An 18,546-nucleotide genomic window follows, 5' to 3' on the forward strand; every position below is an offset into this window, starting at 1 on the left:
TTTGCTTTCTGTTTCTTCTCTGAATTGCTCAAAACAAGCTTTCATTTCCCCGAGTCGAAGAAGAAGTTTGATGCGCTTCTCAAACTCCTCGATTGTAGTTTCAAAGTCGCAATTAATTGCCTTCTTTTCCTGAAGTAATTCGTCCATAATTACTGGGGGCTTTCGGTCGTCTTTACGACCTACTACTTCTTTCAACTCCTACTTGGTAGCCGAAGTCATCTGTGCCGCCTGTCGTCGAGCCATGCAATCGATCTGTTGGCATCACCGCTTCTGAGACTTAGATAACGCGGTATATACGTCGGTAGGAGAATAGTAGCTATACCATTGTTGGTCGCATGGCTCAGGCGGCTTAAAGGTTTTTTGATTCGATGAACTCAAGCTGCTAGAGTTACGCGAATAATAATCCTCATTGTAGAATAGTGCGTCAAAGTCAAGACGCCGTCTGGCTAAGGGTGGGTCGTCAGTTCGTTTTTAGGGCCGAGCCTTTCGAACACCTTTTCGCGCTGTCCTGCGTCGAATACCGTCGGGGATGTTGTGGCGACCGTAGATGGTTGTCGCGATGTTAGAGCATGATGAGGTTTTTCTTTTGGCTCGGTTAGGATGACGCGTGTTTGACAACGACTGCATAAAACCATTAGCTCATCGGTTTCCTCTGTGCTGGAGTCTGACATTGATTCCACTATGGCCAATCCCGACAACTCTGTAGGTGGTTCGTTTGAAGATAAATCGATCTTGAGTCGCAGCTGAGAGTTCTGCTTTGGGACAGGTTGTATCGAAATGAACCTAGCCTTTTCTTTCCTTTCATTTTTAGGTAAATGACCATCCACCATACCAACTGTCGTCGAAGGGAAAAGGTCGACGTCAACAGTCATTTGTTTCTCAGGAAATTTTAGCTTTCCTTCATCGATCCAACTCTGAATGGCATCACGAAACACGACAGAGTTGTTTGTCTATGCTTACTTGAGTTGTGTATTTGCAATATGTTTTGCCCTTCAACTCTTCGGCCTTAGGAACGTTATGCCCTGGCCGAAGTTTGATAATCTTTGTAAACAACAACTGGTGGAAAATTGCATCAGCCTTAGTGATATCAAAAGTATAAACTTTTAATGCTTTGATTGTGGCTTCTTTAGAGGCTGAGCGATTTTTGGCATCCTTGAAGTTAGGATGGGCTAATGCCTTACATATGTACGGCTTATCGATTACAATTTCGACCGCGTCTACATTAGCATATTGGGAGTCTTCTCCTTCGGCCGATGCATAACTGACCGAAGGATTCTTGTAGATTGTTCCTTAGGTCGGAGATTTCAATATTTTTTCTTCCCGGAGTGGATAATCATACTGCTTTACATGTTGAGCCAGTTCATACATATCTCGAAAATTTGCCCCCAAGAATTTCTTTTTGTATTCTACGTCTAACCCATTCAAAGCAAGCCTAACAAACTTGACTTCGGGCAAAGACATTCGGCACCAACTTTTGGTCGATTTAAACCTTGTAAGATAATCCATCGGTGACTCATCAAATGCTTGAGCCATCCTGGCCAATGAAGACACTAACATTTCCATTCCCGGCCGATAAAATTGCTCATGGAATTTCTTGACTTAATCCTCCCAACTTTGGATAGAGTTAGGTGGGAGGTTGATGTACCATGCGAATGCCGAGCCTGTCAACGAAAGTTAAATGGTCGCAATTTATGGAAGTCACTATTAACATCTCCGCATTGCACAGTGAACCGGGCTACATGTTCTAATGAGGACAAGGACGATTCTCCAGCAAAAAGGCTGAAATCTGGAATCTTAAAGCCTTTTGGATATTTGAACTTTTCTACATAAGCTGGGTATAGATGGATGAACTTTGGGAATTTCGGCCCTTTTTTCATGGCTGAATCAATCATTCTTTGGACCTCAATTACATCGACGGATGACGTTTCTACGCCTTGGACAAAATCGTCCATCTGATGCTTAATCCACTTATTTTTTCCATATCAATCATTCTGAGCCAAGCAGATTCTGTCTCTGCTGGTGATGCTGTTATTAAACTGTTCTTTGGAATAAGTTGTTGGTCGGCGTAGCCAATAGTCTAGGTATTGCTAACCAGGACCTCGAGCAATCTAGTATGCACGGTGCTATAACTACGTACTTATTCGAGTATTCCTTTTATTTCTCGGTTGAACGTCTGTTTAAACTGCCAAGATTGTTCCTCAAGCCTTCTTCGGAAAAATGACCTAGTTGATGGATTAGAGCCTTCACCACCATCATCATCACAATCTTGTATTAAAACACACTCGATTTTGTTAGGGGTTCCTGCGTTGTGAGGTTGGCCGCCGAGGCCAACGTCTTTTTCTTAGGGCGTCGCGCTTGTGGCCTCAGGTGTCACGACGACAAGAGGATTATGTGGCATGTGAGGAGTCCCCTTTTCCTGGGTTCTGGACTGGAAGATTAGTCGTGGACTTTCCCATGACTATTTTCTTTTTAACCGATCGTGTCTCAATGGTCATGAGCTTTGTAGTTTTTAGCACTACGTCCCACTGGGCGTGCCAAAATGTTGACCCTAAAAACTACCAAGCTTACCTGATGCGCAGGTCGAGTAACTAATGAGCAAACTACGTCATTCAATTGATGCAGGGCGTGCCAACTCGTTAGCCGAGCTCGGCTGAGGAGTAAAATGTGTTGACGTTGCGTTGAGCGCACGGCTGACTTCTTGATCTTGCGACTTCAGCCGAGGAAGGAACATGTCTCGGCATTTGGGTTCTAGAGCTTGAAGACAAGGCTGCTAATTTTGCGAAGTTCACAAATCGTCGGCGCCTGATTTGGTCACAGTGATTATATTTGTAAGGGTATAAGCACGCTGAATCGACACTAGAGTATATGGGCACAGATACTCAAAACAGATATATATCTTGATGGTAAATGTGGTTTGGCCGTCAGAATGCCAAACTCTAAAGCTTACTTGTGAGTATCTAATCATAAAACAACTCGGCGTTCAATGTGCCGAGCCCTAGTAAACTCTAACACCTCACATCGCCGAAAAGGCTAATGAGATGACCTTTACCAATAAAGACCCGAAAGTCTTTCTCGACCGAGACTTAGATAGGTAACCAGTCGGCCTCGACGCAGTGCTGTTTATCTAAACTGAAGGTGTTCCGTGGTCGGCTGGTTCTATGACGATAATGTTGTTTATCCAAACTAAAGGTATCACCGGTTGCCTTCACAGTGCTATTTATCCAAACTGAAGATGTGTTGGCGGAAAAAGAATAAAAATCTCAAAGTTGTTGAGTGAGTTTGCGCAGGGCAATTTATGTGTTGAACTGGAGGGCCTTGAATGATGCACTCCTCCCTTTATTTATAGTAACAAACCTGCTTCTGATCAAATCAAAACTATATTTGGATTAGGACTTCTTACCCCGATCCAATCTTATCTCAGCCAGTCCTACTCCTATTAGGACTTTGAACTCCACCCCTTATCAAACCGCATTCATTCCCAAGTTTCGGCATCCTCATCCTGCCAACACTCCTTCTTGTATCAGGATTCAACTACCCCATTCGTCCGTCTCGCAATGGGACTCATCCACTTCCTCTTTATCTGGAGTATTCCACTTCCTGAAAGGACTCGGGCGGCCTTGGCTATGCAGCCCATGAACCGAATGACCCCCAGCGACCCCTGAGCAAGGTTTCTGGGCCGAGAACAATTCTAAGCTCGGTCCAAACCAGTATCTTGGGCCCAAACAACTTTCTAATTTAACATCCAATTTAACAAATTCAAAAAAAAAAAAATTACTTGTTAATTTATTTATCCATACTGGGGGTTTTGGAGGGTTGTAGAAGCGTACTGGCGTACTGTGCAGCACTAATGTGCTCTCTCTGCCCCTCTATCTCTCTGCACAGAAAAAAAAGCCAGAGCCCCAATTAAAAACACTCGCCACTCTCTCTCCTCACGTTCCTCTGCCCCCTCCTCCATCAATATATCAACCCCCACCCTCCACCCTCTCTCTCTCTCTCTCTCTCTCTCTACAGAAAGAGAGCTGAGCCTGAGAGAGCCTGAGAGAGCCAGAGAGAAGCAGCTCACACACAAACCCCATTTCTCTTAACTCGCTCACTTTCCTCGGTCTCACTGAGTCACTGCCCTCTCACTCGCTCTCTCTTTCTCTCTCTCTCTCTCTCTCTCTCTCTCTCTCTCTCTACAGAAAGAGAGCTGAGCCTGAGAGAGCCTGAGAGAGCCAGAGAGAAGCAACTCACACACAAACCCCATTTCTCTTAACTCACTCACTTTCCTCGGTCTCACTGAGTCACTGCCCTCTCACTCGCTCTCTCTTTCTCTCTCTCTCTCTCTCTCTCTCTCTGTTGAACTGCAAAGCGAAATACTAAATAAAAGAATAAAAATGGAAGACTTCTTCCCCGTCGACGACCTTCTGGATTTGTCAAACGACGCCCTGTTCTCTACCGACTCCATGGACCTCCACCACCATCCGCCGCCACCTGACCACCTCCACGGCACCACCACCACCTCCCTTTTCGCCCCCGCCACCACCTACACCGACTTCACCAACAACCTATGTGTCCCTGTAATTCCCACATTACCCTTTCTCCATTCAATTTCCCCATTTTCATATTTTTATAACGTTTTCTAATTCTGGTTTTGTTTCTGGGTTGCTGTAGAGTGATGACGTGGCGGAACTGGAGTGGCTATCGCGCTTCGTCGACGACTCCTTTACCGATTTCCCCACCACCGACCTAACCGGTTCCGCTTCCTTCCAAAACGAAGCGTCCTTCATGTTTCCCAGTCGGGTCCGCACCAAACGCTCCAAATGGGCCGGCCCGCCCGACCCCCAAAACACCCCCGCGAGGCCCAACAGGCCTAAGAGAGAGCCGTCGGAAGCGTCCCCTTCACCGCTCAGGTGCACGCACTGCGCCTCGGAGAAGACGCCGCAGTGGCGGGCAGGACCGATGGGCCCCAAGACTCTCTGCAACGCGTGCGGGGTCCGGTACAAGTCGGGTCGGCTCGTGCCCGAGTACCGGCCGGCGGCGAGTCCGACCTTCGTGCTGACTCAGCACTCGAACTCGCACCGGAAGGTTCTGGAGCTCCGTCGCCAGAAGGAGGCTTCTCAGCAGCAGGCACCGCAAGAGCAACCACAGCAACACCGTCCGCATCAGCAGCAATTCTATCTTCACCGCGACGAGTTTCGAGTTTGCTGACGTGTGGAACACGTGGCGGTCTCTCAGTTGATGGGCCGTGTGGAAATTTGACCATAAACAATGGGAATTTTTTGTTTTTGAGGCAAAGAAAAAAGTTGAAATTAATTTCCATTACTATTTTGGATATTTAATTAATTAAAAGAAAATGTATTAATTTTTGTGAGGGGGATTATTGATTAAAAAATGAATTTGTGGTGGGCCGGTGGATGATTTTAATTAGGATCACCGACCAATGCTCTCACTCTAAATAAAGCATGGCTGGCATGATGGGGAGGGAACGGCACGTGATCAAGTGGCAGAGGATTTTTTAATTTTTTTAATTTTTGTCAAACAATAAATTTGTTAAATTAAATGTCAGATTAAGAAATCGAATGGGATTCAAACTCACGCCGTGGTGTAATGGCTGATTTAATATTTTTTTGTCACACAATTACAGTAGAGCAATTCTTTTCTCTTGATAAAAAAGAGTTGGGCAAATTGGGTAAAAAGAAGGGATGTGATATCTGTGGAGCCAAAAATATTCACAGGGCGACACGTGGATTTTTGGACAAAAATGACAAAAATACCCTTGCAGTACAACGAGGTTCCTACGCGCAAGCAGCGGGCAACCCTCTTTCAACCAAGACAGAAGTGCCCAAAATAGGTAACAATTCGAAGTCTATCTCATCAAATCCTTTCTACAAGGTAATTCCTAAACACATTTCTTTTAAATTATGTTAATTGGCTAATTAATGGATTTATTGCCTAATTAACCCATTAATTGTCAATTAAACCATCCATTATATCCAAATAACTACAAAATACATCCAATTCAACCCTAAAACACCACATGGCCGGCTATCCCCATTTCAAAACCTAATCCATCACTTTTTTCTACCTTTTTCACCATTTCTTCCTTTTTATTACCCAATAAATTCAAAAACCACCAAAACATTCATCTTATGTTTAATAGCCAAATAAATTGGCTAATTAAACCTAAATTAAACCTAAAAACCCTAGCCACCTCCTATCCCTATAAATATACTCCCATTCTCACCAAAAAGCTAAATTCCAACACTTTGGCAAAAATCCCAAAATTCTCTAAACACTATTTCTCTCTAAATTCTAACTTTGGCATCGGAGGTTCTTCGGCCAAAGCCCCCCCAATTCATCATGGGCGCGTGAGGCTCTTGGCCTTAACCTAAGGTGTTAATTGTTTTGTAGGTGCAAAATCGTCCAAGATCGAGGAGGAAGAAATTTGCATCCACAATATCCACACATCCCTTTTTACTTTTCTCACATCTTTTTAATTTTCGGCCGTCAGATCGGATGAATTGAAGAAGATCAAATAACAGAAATTAATAAAGAGTGGGAGAAGTAAAAAAGGGGTGTGTGGATAGTACACCCCAAAAAGAATTGTGCTAGCAATGGTCACTCATATGCTTTGTAAAATTGTTAATGATTGTCAATTTGTTAAAGCATTATAAGGTTTTGCTGTCAGTTATTGATGTATTGTGTGACTTATGGGTGGTCTGGGAGTGATGTGCTTAAAAAAAAAAAACACCTATGAAAAAAAGCTGTGAGGGTTTTAGGTGTTTGATAAACTAAAAAAAAAGGCTTATTTTGGAAGCTGCTGTGAGAATAAGCTGAAATTAAAGGAAAAAGCTGAAGCTACTATTTGCAGCTTTGGAAAACTGGCTTTTTTTCAAAGCACACGGAACTACAGTGCTTCTTTAATGAAAAGACCTACTATCAGACTATTTTTTTTCCAAAAGCACTTTTACAAAAAAAGTTTACCAAACACTCTGCTGATTTATTTCATAGCCGCTTATTCTCACAGCACAGCCGCTTATTTTCACAGTAGCTTTTTTTCAAAGCACAGCAATACCAAACTAGCCCTTAGTTGTGGAGCCTTCTGCTCCAAGAAATTAATGTCATGACATAAATTGTGACTCGCTAGATGCATTGGAGAATCCTCTTGCCCTTGTGAGATGAAAGGAAGCTTTGGATGGGTAATGGATCAACAAGGCACAAATTAGGGCTTCTGAGGCCCAACACGTGAAAACAGGGGAAGAAAGAAAAAAGATAAATGAGTTGGTGTTAAAATGAATAGGTGTTAAGTTATGGCTAGTGGAACTCCAGGTCAGCTAGGTCAGCTAATGCACTAGGAACATGGAAAAATTTCTCATGCATAAGGCATTTCAAAGTGAGTTGGATTTTTTGTGCTTGTATAATAGAGGTATTCGTTGATCTACCCCCTAAACTTGTAAGGATTAGCCAATTTCCCTCTCAACTTTAATTTTGGTCAATTTCCCCCTCAACTCTCATAATTAGTCAATTTCCCCATTGTTCACTTTAAGGACAAAAATGTCATTTTCTCTACCCCTTCCATCTTCTTCCTTTCTCCATCCACGTTTTCTACTCCCACCCAGATTCTTCTAGGGGTGGGCATTTGGAACTGAAAACCGAAACCAAAACACGAATCGAATCGAACCGCACTGAACAGTTTGGTTTTGCGGTTTTGAAACGATTTCAGTTTCGAAACCAAACCGCAGCAAAGAAAACGGTTTGGTTCGATTTTGGGTTTTCAAAACCACACCGAAACGGAAACCTAACCATATAATAAAATTAATAAATAAATGTTATATTTTAAAACTGAAACACATCTTCATCTCCTTAACTCATCTTCTTAAAACTCATCTTTTACTTAACTCATCTTCAATTCTGTGACCTGGTTGCTTCTGCTTGCATCTCTTCGAGTCTGCGACAGTGCGACCTGGTGCAGATTTGGTGCAGTTTTGCTGTAGTTTTTTGCTGCTGTTTTGGTGCTGTTTTTTTATGCAGTTTTGCTGCTTTTTTTTTGCAGTTTTGCCACTGTTTTTTGCTGCATTGTTGTTGCTGTTTTTGCTACAATTTTGCAGCATATTCATTAATTAATATATGAGGAAAATAAGACCGTGTTATACATAAATAAGTGTGTATATTTTAAATTGTACATTTTTTTCTCAAAAACCAAACCAAAACCGTTTGAAACCGTACCGAACCGAACCAAACGGTTTGGTTTCATTTCGATTTTGGCTTCAAAACCACATCGCAAAAAGTTTCAATTTCGATTGTGGTTTCACTCGAAACTGCACCGAACCGCACCGCGCTCACCCCTAGATTCTTCTTTGTTAGAGAAGCACCTCTTCACCAAAAAAGAAATTGACCAAAAAGAGATATGCACCTTTGTTAGAGTAAAATTGCCAGTTCCTAAACAAAACGCCTGAGTCTGTAATATTAGACTAGTGCTTGTTTTCAGTTGTAATTATTTTAGTCTAAGTTTGTCTCACATGCTCTCGATCACAAAATGGCAAGCGTTTCAGAGACATCCACTCAAGTAAGTTTGACATGCATATGCATTCACATGATATAAGTTTTTGTTCAATGGGCTGTTTAGCTTTGAAGTTTAACAATTGAGATATGGGCTTTACATATTAATTAATTTGCTATGAGTTCGTTTAGCTTAATTAAAGGCCTATTTATTAATATAAGATTTATTTGGAGTCAGATGCTATGCAGTTAAAATGAGGATAAATTCAAATGGTTTTGTTTTTATCTTGATCTCATCTATTTAGAGTTTTAAGTCATGTTGAAGTCTCCTACTGCAACTTATATAGGGTTTTGAGGGTGCTGCCGCTAGATTAATAGAGTGCATCAAAATATGTTTTTATGTTTTGCCGCATGCACTAGATTAGTTTAGGGTTGTCCATGTTGCTGCCGCATATGCATGAAATTGGGTTTCTTAGTTAAAAACATCAAAAGGCAGTGGCGTTGGTTTTTGAGCAGAACGAATTGTTTTCTTATTGCTGCCATCTTGTGGTTTCAACCAAGGAAGAAAATATCGGTAATATCGGAAATATCGGTAGGCCGAAAACATGGAAATATCGATGGAAATATCGGGATAATATCGATATCGATAAAAATTACATGGAAACCACGGAAATTGTAAGAAAAACTTGGAAATTTTTATTAAAACTTTGCAGGATGTTTATTTAGTCAATTATCTATTAGTTTATCACAAAAAATTGGAAGGAAATGCATTGCATGATGGATTTAACATTATCAAGTTGATTATATAGCGAGCTGACAAACATTGTGAGTGTATAAAATATGTAGAAATTAATGAAAGAAGTCTAAACACACCATAATCATTTATATATAATGAATTAGTACAATATTTTACACTTTATACATTGCATGGTAAGATACATGAGTGACTTAGTACCACATAGAGTTCCTATGAGGTTCAAAATTTTCACTATCTTCATCATCTCTATGTGTAGAGTGAGTGTATTTTGAAGAGTAGTTAGCAACCATGGCAATGGTTTTCAAGAACCAAAACCCAAAAGTCAATAAGAAACCGAATACTTCGGTATTTTTCGGGATTACCAAACAAATGGGATTTGGAAACCAATCCCATATCGAAAATTTTGGTATTTTTCGGGATGGGATTCTCGAACTTCAGGATGGTTTTGGTTTGGGATTTTTCGGTTTGGGTTTGGGACTTTTTCGGTTTGGTTTGGGATTTTTCGGAATTTTTTCCAGCCCTACCATGTAAGTGACCAAATAAAAAATAGAAAAATTAAAAACCACATGCCATTGACTAAGTAATTAATTGACACAATTTAAAATATAATACCACAAAAAATTTGGAAAATGTGCAAATTTGTTTCTTGTAAAAAGAATTCAAAACAAAAGCATATATATAAGTATTGTAGCATAATATCACAACAACATAAGTGGTATGGTGGTTAAGGCGCTAAGGAGTTAATGTGGGAGGGGTTCGAACCCCTCTGTGTTCAAAATTGTGACTTTTCAAAATTTTCAGGAATTTTTGAACAAAATATCGCGCCTACTAGTATGCGGTCTAGTTGATGAGTTTTGTAAGTCTTTCTGTACTTATTTCTCTTAGTATTTGTCCTGGCTTGGGAGCCCGAGGATTTTCCCAATGGTGGGTTTTGCCTCGTTAAATCCTACATCATGTGTGCACTTTTTATTTATCGTTTTAATTGCATATGAGTATGATAGTTTGATATGTAATGTGAATGTAGATTTAATTTGAGAACTGAAAATTAAATTGAAAATTGAATTGGATTTTTAAATTGGAACCTATTCACCCCCTCTAGGTTAAACTAGTACCCATCCTAGAACTTTCAACCTTAGGGTGCGTTTGTTGCACCGGACTGTCTCGGACTGGACTAACTTCAAGGACTAAGCTGGAATGGCTTACACTAGACTAAACTGGACTAGTTTAGTGAAGCGTTTGGTGCAGTGTTGGACTAAGAAGCAGGATAATGAAAACAGTACTATCACCAGTTTGATGTTTGCTCAGACTAGGACTACATTCTTGTTCTATTTTAATTGCTTTTTTATTAAAGATATTATTAAAATTAATAATATTCGATGAAAGTGAGATTCAATAAAAATACAAAAACCAAATTTTCTTACCAACAAAAGAAACATACATGATTCAAGAGTAGCATTGTTCCAAACAACAATATAACAAAGTGTTCTCCCAACAAATCAAACGATGTTACATGAAAGCAACAAATCAAACATCTAATAACTAAAGAAAATAAACACCCGTAAACAAAACATAGATCATGTAAAAGAGGCCTTAATCGGGTATCAAAATTTGATACAACAACTACTTTAACACCTGCTTTCCTCAGAGCTTCAACCACCTTCTCAGCATCAGGATCACAGAGATGCCAAGCCTATGAGAAAACAAAGAAAAATATTATCACCCACTTCACACCTCTATATTGCTATACAGAAAATGGTACGTAAAAATCACCCAACCTTGTCAGTCGTATAATAGTTATAAAGTTCTTCAAAGCACTGAGAATCGGAACAGCTAGTGGAAGAACTGACTATATATTGCGATAAGGGTCTCCCATCATTTACATATCTACAATGAAAAAGGAGAAAATGCTCACTTTAAAGATAAAAGAGAAAATCAGAGAATTCACTCCAAACATGGCATAATTACTGCTAAACTTCTGCATTAAGTAATTGAGATTAAGGGGGACACTGAAAAGAAACAGAAAGAAATGATTCACTTCTACTTGACCAATCCCATTGAAAACACGATGGCTAGACGGGGGAAAATTCTACGCTAGACTTTAGGGGACTATCAATATATTTCCAAAATACAAGGAACCATAAGACCATTCCTACGTCTTCACATTTCCTTATCCAGTAGCCCTCCCCTCCCCATCACCACGCTCGGGAGATTTATCTACTACAACTAGTAGTCGATCCCATGACCTATTAGGTAGAAAATGCAAAAAGTTCAAGGTAGAACGAGAATCGTTGGATAACTTCCTCACTCCCTCCCACTGAAGCACAAATTTAATTGAAAGTCTGAAACAGTTCAATCTTTCCCACGTTAAACGGTCAAGCCAGAACGAGACGGGTGATGAAATCACAAAAAATTATGTATTCATATGGGCAGTAAGAATGTAAACTTTGAGCCATAAAAAAGGATTAGATCACAGTAATCCTTTTCACTGTTCCAGTCCATGTAAATGGTTATAACCTGGATCTCAAAGCCCTTGCGCAATTTTCCAACATCATCTGGCAGACTTACTACAAATTCTATCAACAATCAAGAGCGAACCCTAAATCAAACATTTGTGTCAAGCCATGGATTATATGAGATCCCAAACAAAAAGCTAAGAGCATCTACTGCACCACAATCTGATAAATACTTTAATCCACCCCCTCCCCACACACACAAAAAGTAGAAATTCTCACTTCGGATTACAAAGTAATTAAACAGCAGAAGCAGACAAATATGTGAAAGAAAGAAATTTTGCAGCAAAATTGAAAGAACAATGAAAGAAAGCAAGGATTTTTAGCAAAAAATTGAATTAATTCGAGATGGGTTGAAAGAATTACAGTGAATTTTGTGACAGAGACGAAGCAGAAGAGCGACGGAGGCCAAGGTGTTCGTTTAGGGCAGGCGGGGAGCAGAGAAAATTGAGAGGGTAACCTTGAGTTGAAGTTAGGCTAGACTAGGGAAAGAGAGCTTGTTCTTTGCCGTCGATCGAGCAAGGCGAGGAGTCGAGCGGGACAACACGAGAGAGAGGTAGTCTTAGCAGTCCGCTCATATTTGGGGGGTCTCACTAGGACCACCTAACGAAGGAGTTAGTGAAAGTGAGTCCAACTTAATACCATCAAACTTAGTCCTGTAGCCAACAAACAGAGGATTACACTAAAAACTAATCCAGTTCAGTCCAGTCCAGGTTAGTGAAGCCAAATAAACGTGCCCTTAGTTCTTTAACGTGGCAATGACTTTCAACACCGCTTACAAATCCACAGCTCCATGGCACCAATAAGCCTTCTCATGAAACATTTCAAATAATAGCCAACAAGTGGCGATGCCTGCTAACCCTCCCATGAAACCTTTCCATTTCAATTTTGTATAAAAGTAGCAAAAAAACTTACTTGAATAATGAAACTCCAAAACCCACGTGCAATTATACACCTAATACAACACATAAAGCAAACCAATCACAAAACCCCTAAATCTTACTCTCCATAATTGCCGAAACCTATCCCCAAACCCCCCACACACCGACACCACTACAACAAACCCTGACAGTGCCGCCGCGCCCAAAAACTTTAGGAAACCCACTGGAAGCTTAGCCCGGGCAAGGGAATTACCGTATGTCGAATCGGAGCCTCCTGGAACAAAAAGGAAGCGAATGAGTTGGAGAAGAGAGGTCGGGCAATGGCGGTGGGCAAGGAGACAAGGGAGAGTGAGAATGAGAAGGGAGCTGGGAGAGTTGGAAGGTCAAAAATGTAGAAAAAGGCAAAAATTGATGGGGCGAAGGGAAACATGAATGGGGGTTTAGCAACGGAAGAAGAAGCGAAGGAGACGACTGATGAGAGGGTTCTGAAGATGATGAAGGTGAGGGAAGAAATCACGCCGGTGGAGTACCGGTGGAACCAAAACGGGCTTGGCTCGGAGAAAATGAAGAAAATAGAAAGTTCGGAGAAAAAGAAGAAGATAGAATGTTTGGAAAAAATGATGTTTTTACCCTTCAAGGCGGTCACATGGATAGCTGTTTGGGCCAAAAATATTGGTTTAGGCCGATATGTATTCTCAACCCGAAAGGCCTTACGGAAAGATTACCGTGGATCGTTTAGTTCATGGGCTTCCTAACCTAGGTTGGTCAAGTCATGCTGCGAGATGGGTAATTGAATCCTGACACAATAAGGAGTCTCGGTAAGATATGGATAGAAGTGAATCTGGTTTGATAAAGGACTGGGTTCAAAGTCATAGTGAAAATAGGACTGGTCGAGATGGTGTTTGATGAGTAGGGTTTTAACTTAGTCTAGAAAGTGCCTGGTGCTATAAATAGAAGATTTTGTGCATCGTTCAAGTCTCTCCAATTCAACACACAACTGCCCTACACAAATTCTCTCAACAACCTTGAGATTTTTTCCTTTTCCTTTTTTCGCTAACACATCTTCAGTTTGGATAAACATCACTGTGAAGGAAACCGATGATATCTTCAGTCGGCATAGATAGCACCGTCACCGTAGGACCAGCCAGTCTCTTAGCATCTTCAGTTGACATAGATAGCATTGCGTCGAGGGTGACTGGTTATCTATCCAAGTCTCAGTCGAGAAGGATTTCTGAATCCTTATAGGTTGAGGTCATTTCATTAGCCTTCTCGGCGAAGTGAGGTGTTACAGTTTATTAGGCTTGACACATTGCACGCCGAGTTGGTTTATGATTAGATACTCTCAAGTGGGATTTAGAGTTCGGCATTCTGACGGCTAAACCACGTTTATTGTTAAGACATATATCCGCTTTGAGTATTTGTGCCCTTACACCTTGGTGTTTATTCGGCGTGAGTTTACTCTGACGAATACCATCACTGCGACCGAATCCGACAACGACGACGATTCGTGAACTTCGTAAGAATAGTAGCCTTGTCTTTAGGTTCGAGAGCCCAAGAGGCCGAAATGTGTTCTTTCCTCGGTCGTAATTGCAAGACGAAGAAGTCGGCCGCGCACCCAACGTAACATCAACATATTTTACTCCTCGGTCGAGCTCGGCCGACGAGTTGGCACGCCCCGTATTCAACCGAAGGACGTAGTTAGCTCATAGATTACTCGGCCTGCACGCCACGTAGGCTTGTTAGTTTTTAGGGTCAACATTTTGGCACGCCTAGTAGGATCCAATGCTAAACTACGAAGTTCATGCCAATTGAAATACGATCAGTTAAAAAGAAAACAGCTATAGGAAAATCAACAACCGATTTGCCAATTCAGAACATAGGACAAAGTGTATCACAGGCACAGAATCCCCTTAGTGTCGTGACACCTGAGTCCACAAGTGCGACTCGCTGAGAAAAGGAAGTTGGTCTTGGCGGTCAGCTTTGCGGTCTAGAAATCCCTAACAAAAACACATGCGTTCTCAATGAAGGGATAGTGGAGGACTGTGATGAGGATGGTGGTGAAGGCTCTGATCCACCAACAGGATCGTTTCTTCGAAGACGGCTGGACGAACAGTCTAGGGCAGCTGAATAGACGTTTAGTTGAGGAATCGATAAGCTGCACGACGTGATACGCAGTAACAGTGAGGTACAAAACAGATTGCTTGAAATACTGGTTAGCAAGGTCTGTGACGACATGTCATTAGATTTTTCCCTACAATTGCCACCAAAGAATAATCTGTTGCCAGTAGTACAGGCCGAGCTAGTTCTTACTCGGCTCAAGCCAATTGACTTAGAAAAGAAAGGAGGATCGAGTAGCAGGACAGATGGACCCGACCAGAGGGTGGAAGTAACGTCCGTCGATATAACCGAGGTCCAGTGGATGATTGATTCGGCCATGAAAAATGGGCCGAAGTTCCCTAAATTCATCCATCCATATCCAGCTTACGTGGAACGGTTCGAATATCCTAAAGGTTTCAAAATTCTAGACTTTAGTCTTTTCGCTGGAGAATCGTCTTTATCCTCGTTAGAACATGTGGCTCGTTTCACTACGCAATGCGGAGATGTCAACAATGATTTTCACAAGTTGCGGCTGTTCAACTTTTCATTGACCGGTTCAGCCTTTGCCTAGTATATCAACCTTCCACCTAATTCCATCCAAAGCTGGGAGGAATTGGTCGAGAGATTTCACGAGCAATTTTATCAGCCAAGGATGGAGATGTCAGTTTCTTCGTTGGTAAGGATGGCTCAAGCATCTGATGAGTCACCAATGGATTATCTTACCAGATTTAAATCGGCCAAGAATTGGTGCTGAGTACCTCTCCCTGAAGTCGAGTTTGTTAGACTTGCTTTGAACGGACTCGATGTAGAATACAAAAAGAAATTTTTGGGGGCAAACTTTCAGGATATGTATGAATTAGCTCAGCATGTCGAGCAATATGACTATTTGCTCCAAGAAAAGAAGATGTCGAAACCCCCATCTCGATGGACGATATACAAAAATCCTATGGTCAATTACGCGTCGACCGAATGTGAGGAATCTTAGTACATCAACGTGGATGCTGCCGAGATAGTAATAGATAAACCATACGTGTGCAAGGCATTGACTCAAATTAATTCCAAATAGGTCAAAACCCGCTCGGCCACTGAAGAAATAGCAAAAACATCAAAAGTTTATACCTTTGATATCACAAAAGTCGAAGCAATTTTTGATCAATTGCTATCAGCAAAGATCATTAAACTTCGGTCAGGGCGTAATATTCCCAAGGCCGAAGAACTTAAAGGAAAGACATATTGCAAATACCATAACTCGACAAAGTATGCAACAAACAATTGTGTCATATTTCGTGATGATATCCAGAGCTGGATTGACAAAGGCAAGCTAAAGTTTCCTGAAAAACGCATGATGGTTGATATGGATCCATTCCCTTCAGCGACAGTCAGCATGGTAGATGCCCGTTTGCCTAAGGGTAAAGGAAAATAGAAGGTCGAATTTAGCCCAGTACAACACATCCGAAAGCAAAGCTCCCAGCCTCGACTCAAGATAGATCTATTTTCCAACGCGCCACCTACCGAGCTATTAGGACCGGCCATAGTTGAACCAATGTCAAACTACAACATTGAAGAAAATGGCAGGCTAATATTACCACAGATCCTAAAGAAAGGTTCCCAACCTCGACTCAAGATCAACTTGTTTTCTAATGAACCACCTACCAAACTCTCAGTACCTGCCATAGTCGAGTCCATGTCAGACTCCAGCGAAGATGGAAATGGTGGGCCGATAGTTCTATGTAGCAATTGTAAGGCACACGTTGTATTAACCGAGCCCAAGGGGAAACTTCCCCTAATGCAGATACCGACATCACAACCCCAATCGACGATTACAACAAAGCCCTCAAAGGAACCTAGTGAAGGCCAGCGCCAAAAAGTATTCGACAGGCTCAGCCCAAGGAAACAGACAGATGGTCCTGCATCAATCAGACGGCGCCTTGATTTTGACGCACCGTTTTACAACGAGGACTATTATTCCCGTAATTCCAGTAGTTAGAGTTCATCAGCAAATCAAAAAACCTTCAGGCCACCTGAACCACATGACCAACGATGGTACAGCTACAATTTTCCCACCGACATGTATACCGCGCTATCCAAATCTCAGAAACGTCGACGTCAGCGTATAGATTGCTTGGCTCGATGACAAGCTGCCCAACCTGTTTTGACCACTAAATGGAAGCTGAAAGAAACAGCATGAAGTGGAGATGATCGGCCAACCCCAACAATCATGGCTGAATTACATGGGTAGAAGGAAACCAATCGGGATTTCAAAACTACCATTGAAGCAGCCGAGAAGTGCATCAAACTTCTTCTTCGGCCCAGGGAAATGAAAGCTCGTTTTGAGCAATTTAAGAAAGAGGCCGAAAGCAAACTGCCTTCGTTACCTTTAAAAGAACCATTAATCAGAGTTTGGCGGAATCTGCACCCCCCATTCCTAGGTGAATCATTGGAATATATGAAAGAATTTCACAAGAAATATTCCGCCAACGACTTGTATGGGTTGCCCAAGGCTTGCCAGGAAGCTCTTGTAACATTAACTTGCCCCGATGCTGAGCAGATCATCCAAAAAACCACTGATCCAGCAATAAAAGACAGATTCCAGCACATTCGAGAGGCTAAGGTTCTCGGCTTCGAGGTCGACCCATACACGGATATTGACATAGCCGAACTCCCTTTTTCTCTTGAAGATCTTCAACACCTTCGGTATCACTTCGAAGTTTTTTCGACCGCCTCTTTGTTCAGCATAACGGCTAATGAGACAGAACGGGTGGCACGACTTGATGCTTACCTGGACACCAGGAATGCCCGGATCGCCTATGAAGAATGAGCTCGCAAAATACGGTAGAAGCAGAGTCTAACACCAGATGCATGCAATCCCGAAGACGACAGTCAACAGGATACAGCGTCGAATTGTATGGCGCAAGCGCCTGAATGTGTTGAGACACACAGCAAGCCGGCCGCGAATGCTCCGACACACGATGATATCCTCATAACTCTGGAAGATGATGACCAGGATCCAATGGGCCATTCAGTCCTTGAAAATATGAAAATCAACATGGTCCATGTTCTACCGATTGAATTTCAGCTGACTACACGCGAACCAAGTTCCTTGGATGGTAATGTAGTCGCCGAGGAAGCAACACAAGTTGATTTCGTCACTACGACGGAGGATGAGTCACCAGAAGGCGACGATAAACTTAAAATAGCCTTGGATATCTTGTTTCCCCGTTCTGTTTCGACTAATCTTCAGCATTTAAAATCGTTGTATGTCATGGCTCATATTGAAGGCTACCCAATCTCTAAGATTTTCGTTGATTGCAGAGCAACGGTCAACATCATGCCTGTATCTGTTATGAAAGCATTACAATGATCCACCGACGAACTCATTCATTCCGGAATAACCATGAGTAGCTTTGTCGGTGATAAGTATCAGACCAAAGGGGTACTCCCTTTAGAGGTAAACATCGTAGGTCGTAATCACATGATCGCATTTTTTATCGTCGACTCCAAACCTGAATATAATGCTTTGCTTGGTAGGGATTGGATTCATCAAACGAATTGCATTCCTTCTTCTTTGTATCAAGTTCTCATTTTTTGGGATGGTAAATCAGTGGTGGTCCACCTGGCCGACACTCAGTTGTTTGAAACCAACATGATCCAGGCCTGCTATTATGATGATCACGTCGGCTATATTACCCTACAGGGTTTTAATGAAGATGGACGGCCGACCCGGATCTCAATCCAAAAAGCCATCGAAGTAGGCGGCGAGACTCGGTTTGGCCAATTTACTCCCCACCACTGATGATTGACGTCAAAAGTGAGAGGCGTC

General features: G+C 41.9%; 1 protein-coding gene across 1 annotated transcript; it reads left to right on the forward strand.

The window, feature by feature from the left end:
- Positions 1-4,250: 4,250 nt before the first annotated feature.
- Positions 4,251-5,442, forward strand: LOC103410112 (GATA transcription factor 4-like). Its single transcript, NM_001328767.1, is given in 2 exon segments — positions 4,251-4,559; positions 4,654-5,442. Coding segments are annotated over 2 exon segments (720 nt in total). The 5' UTR covers positions 4,251-4,376; the 3' UTR covers positions 5,191-5,442.
- The last annotated feature ends 13,104 nt before the right edge of the window (positions 5,443-18,546 follow it).

Source organism: Malus domestica, chromosome 07 (genome assembly GCF_042453785.1).
Source record: "Malus domestica chromosome 07, GDT2T_hap1".
In the NCBI taxonomy this organism is placed as follows: Eukaryota; Viridiplantae; Streptophyta; class Magnoliopsida; order Rosales; family Rosaceae; genus Malus; species Malus domestica.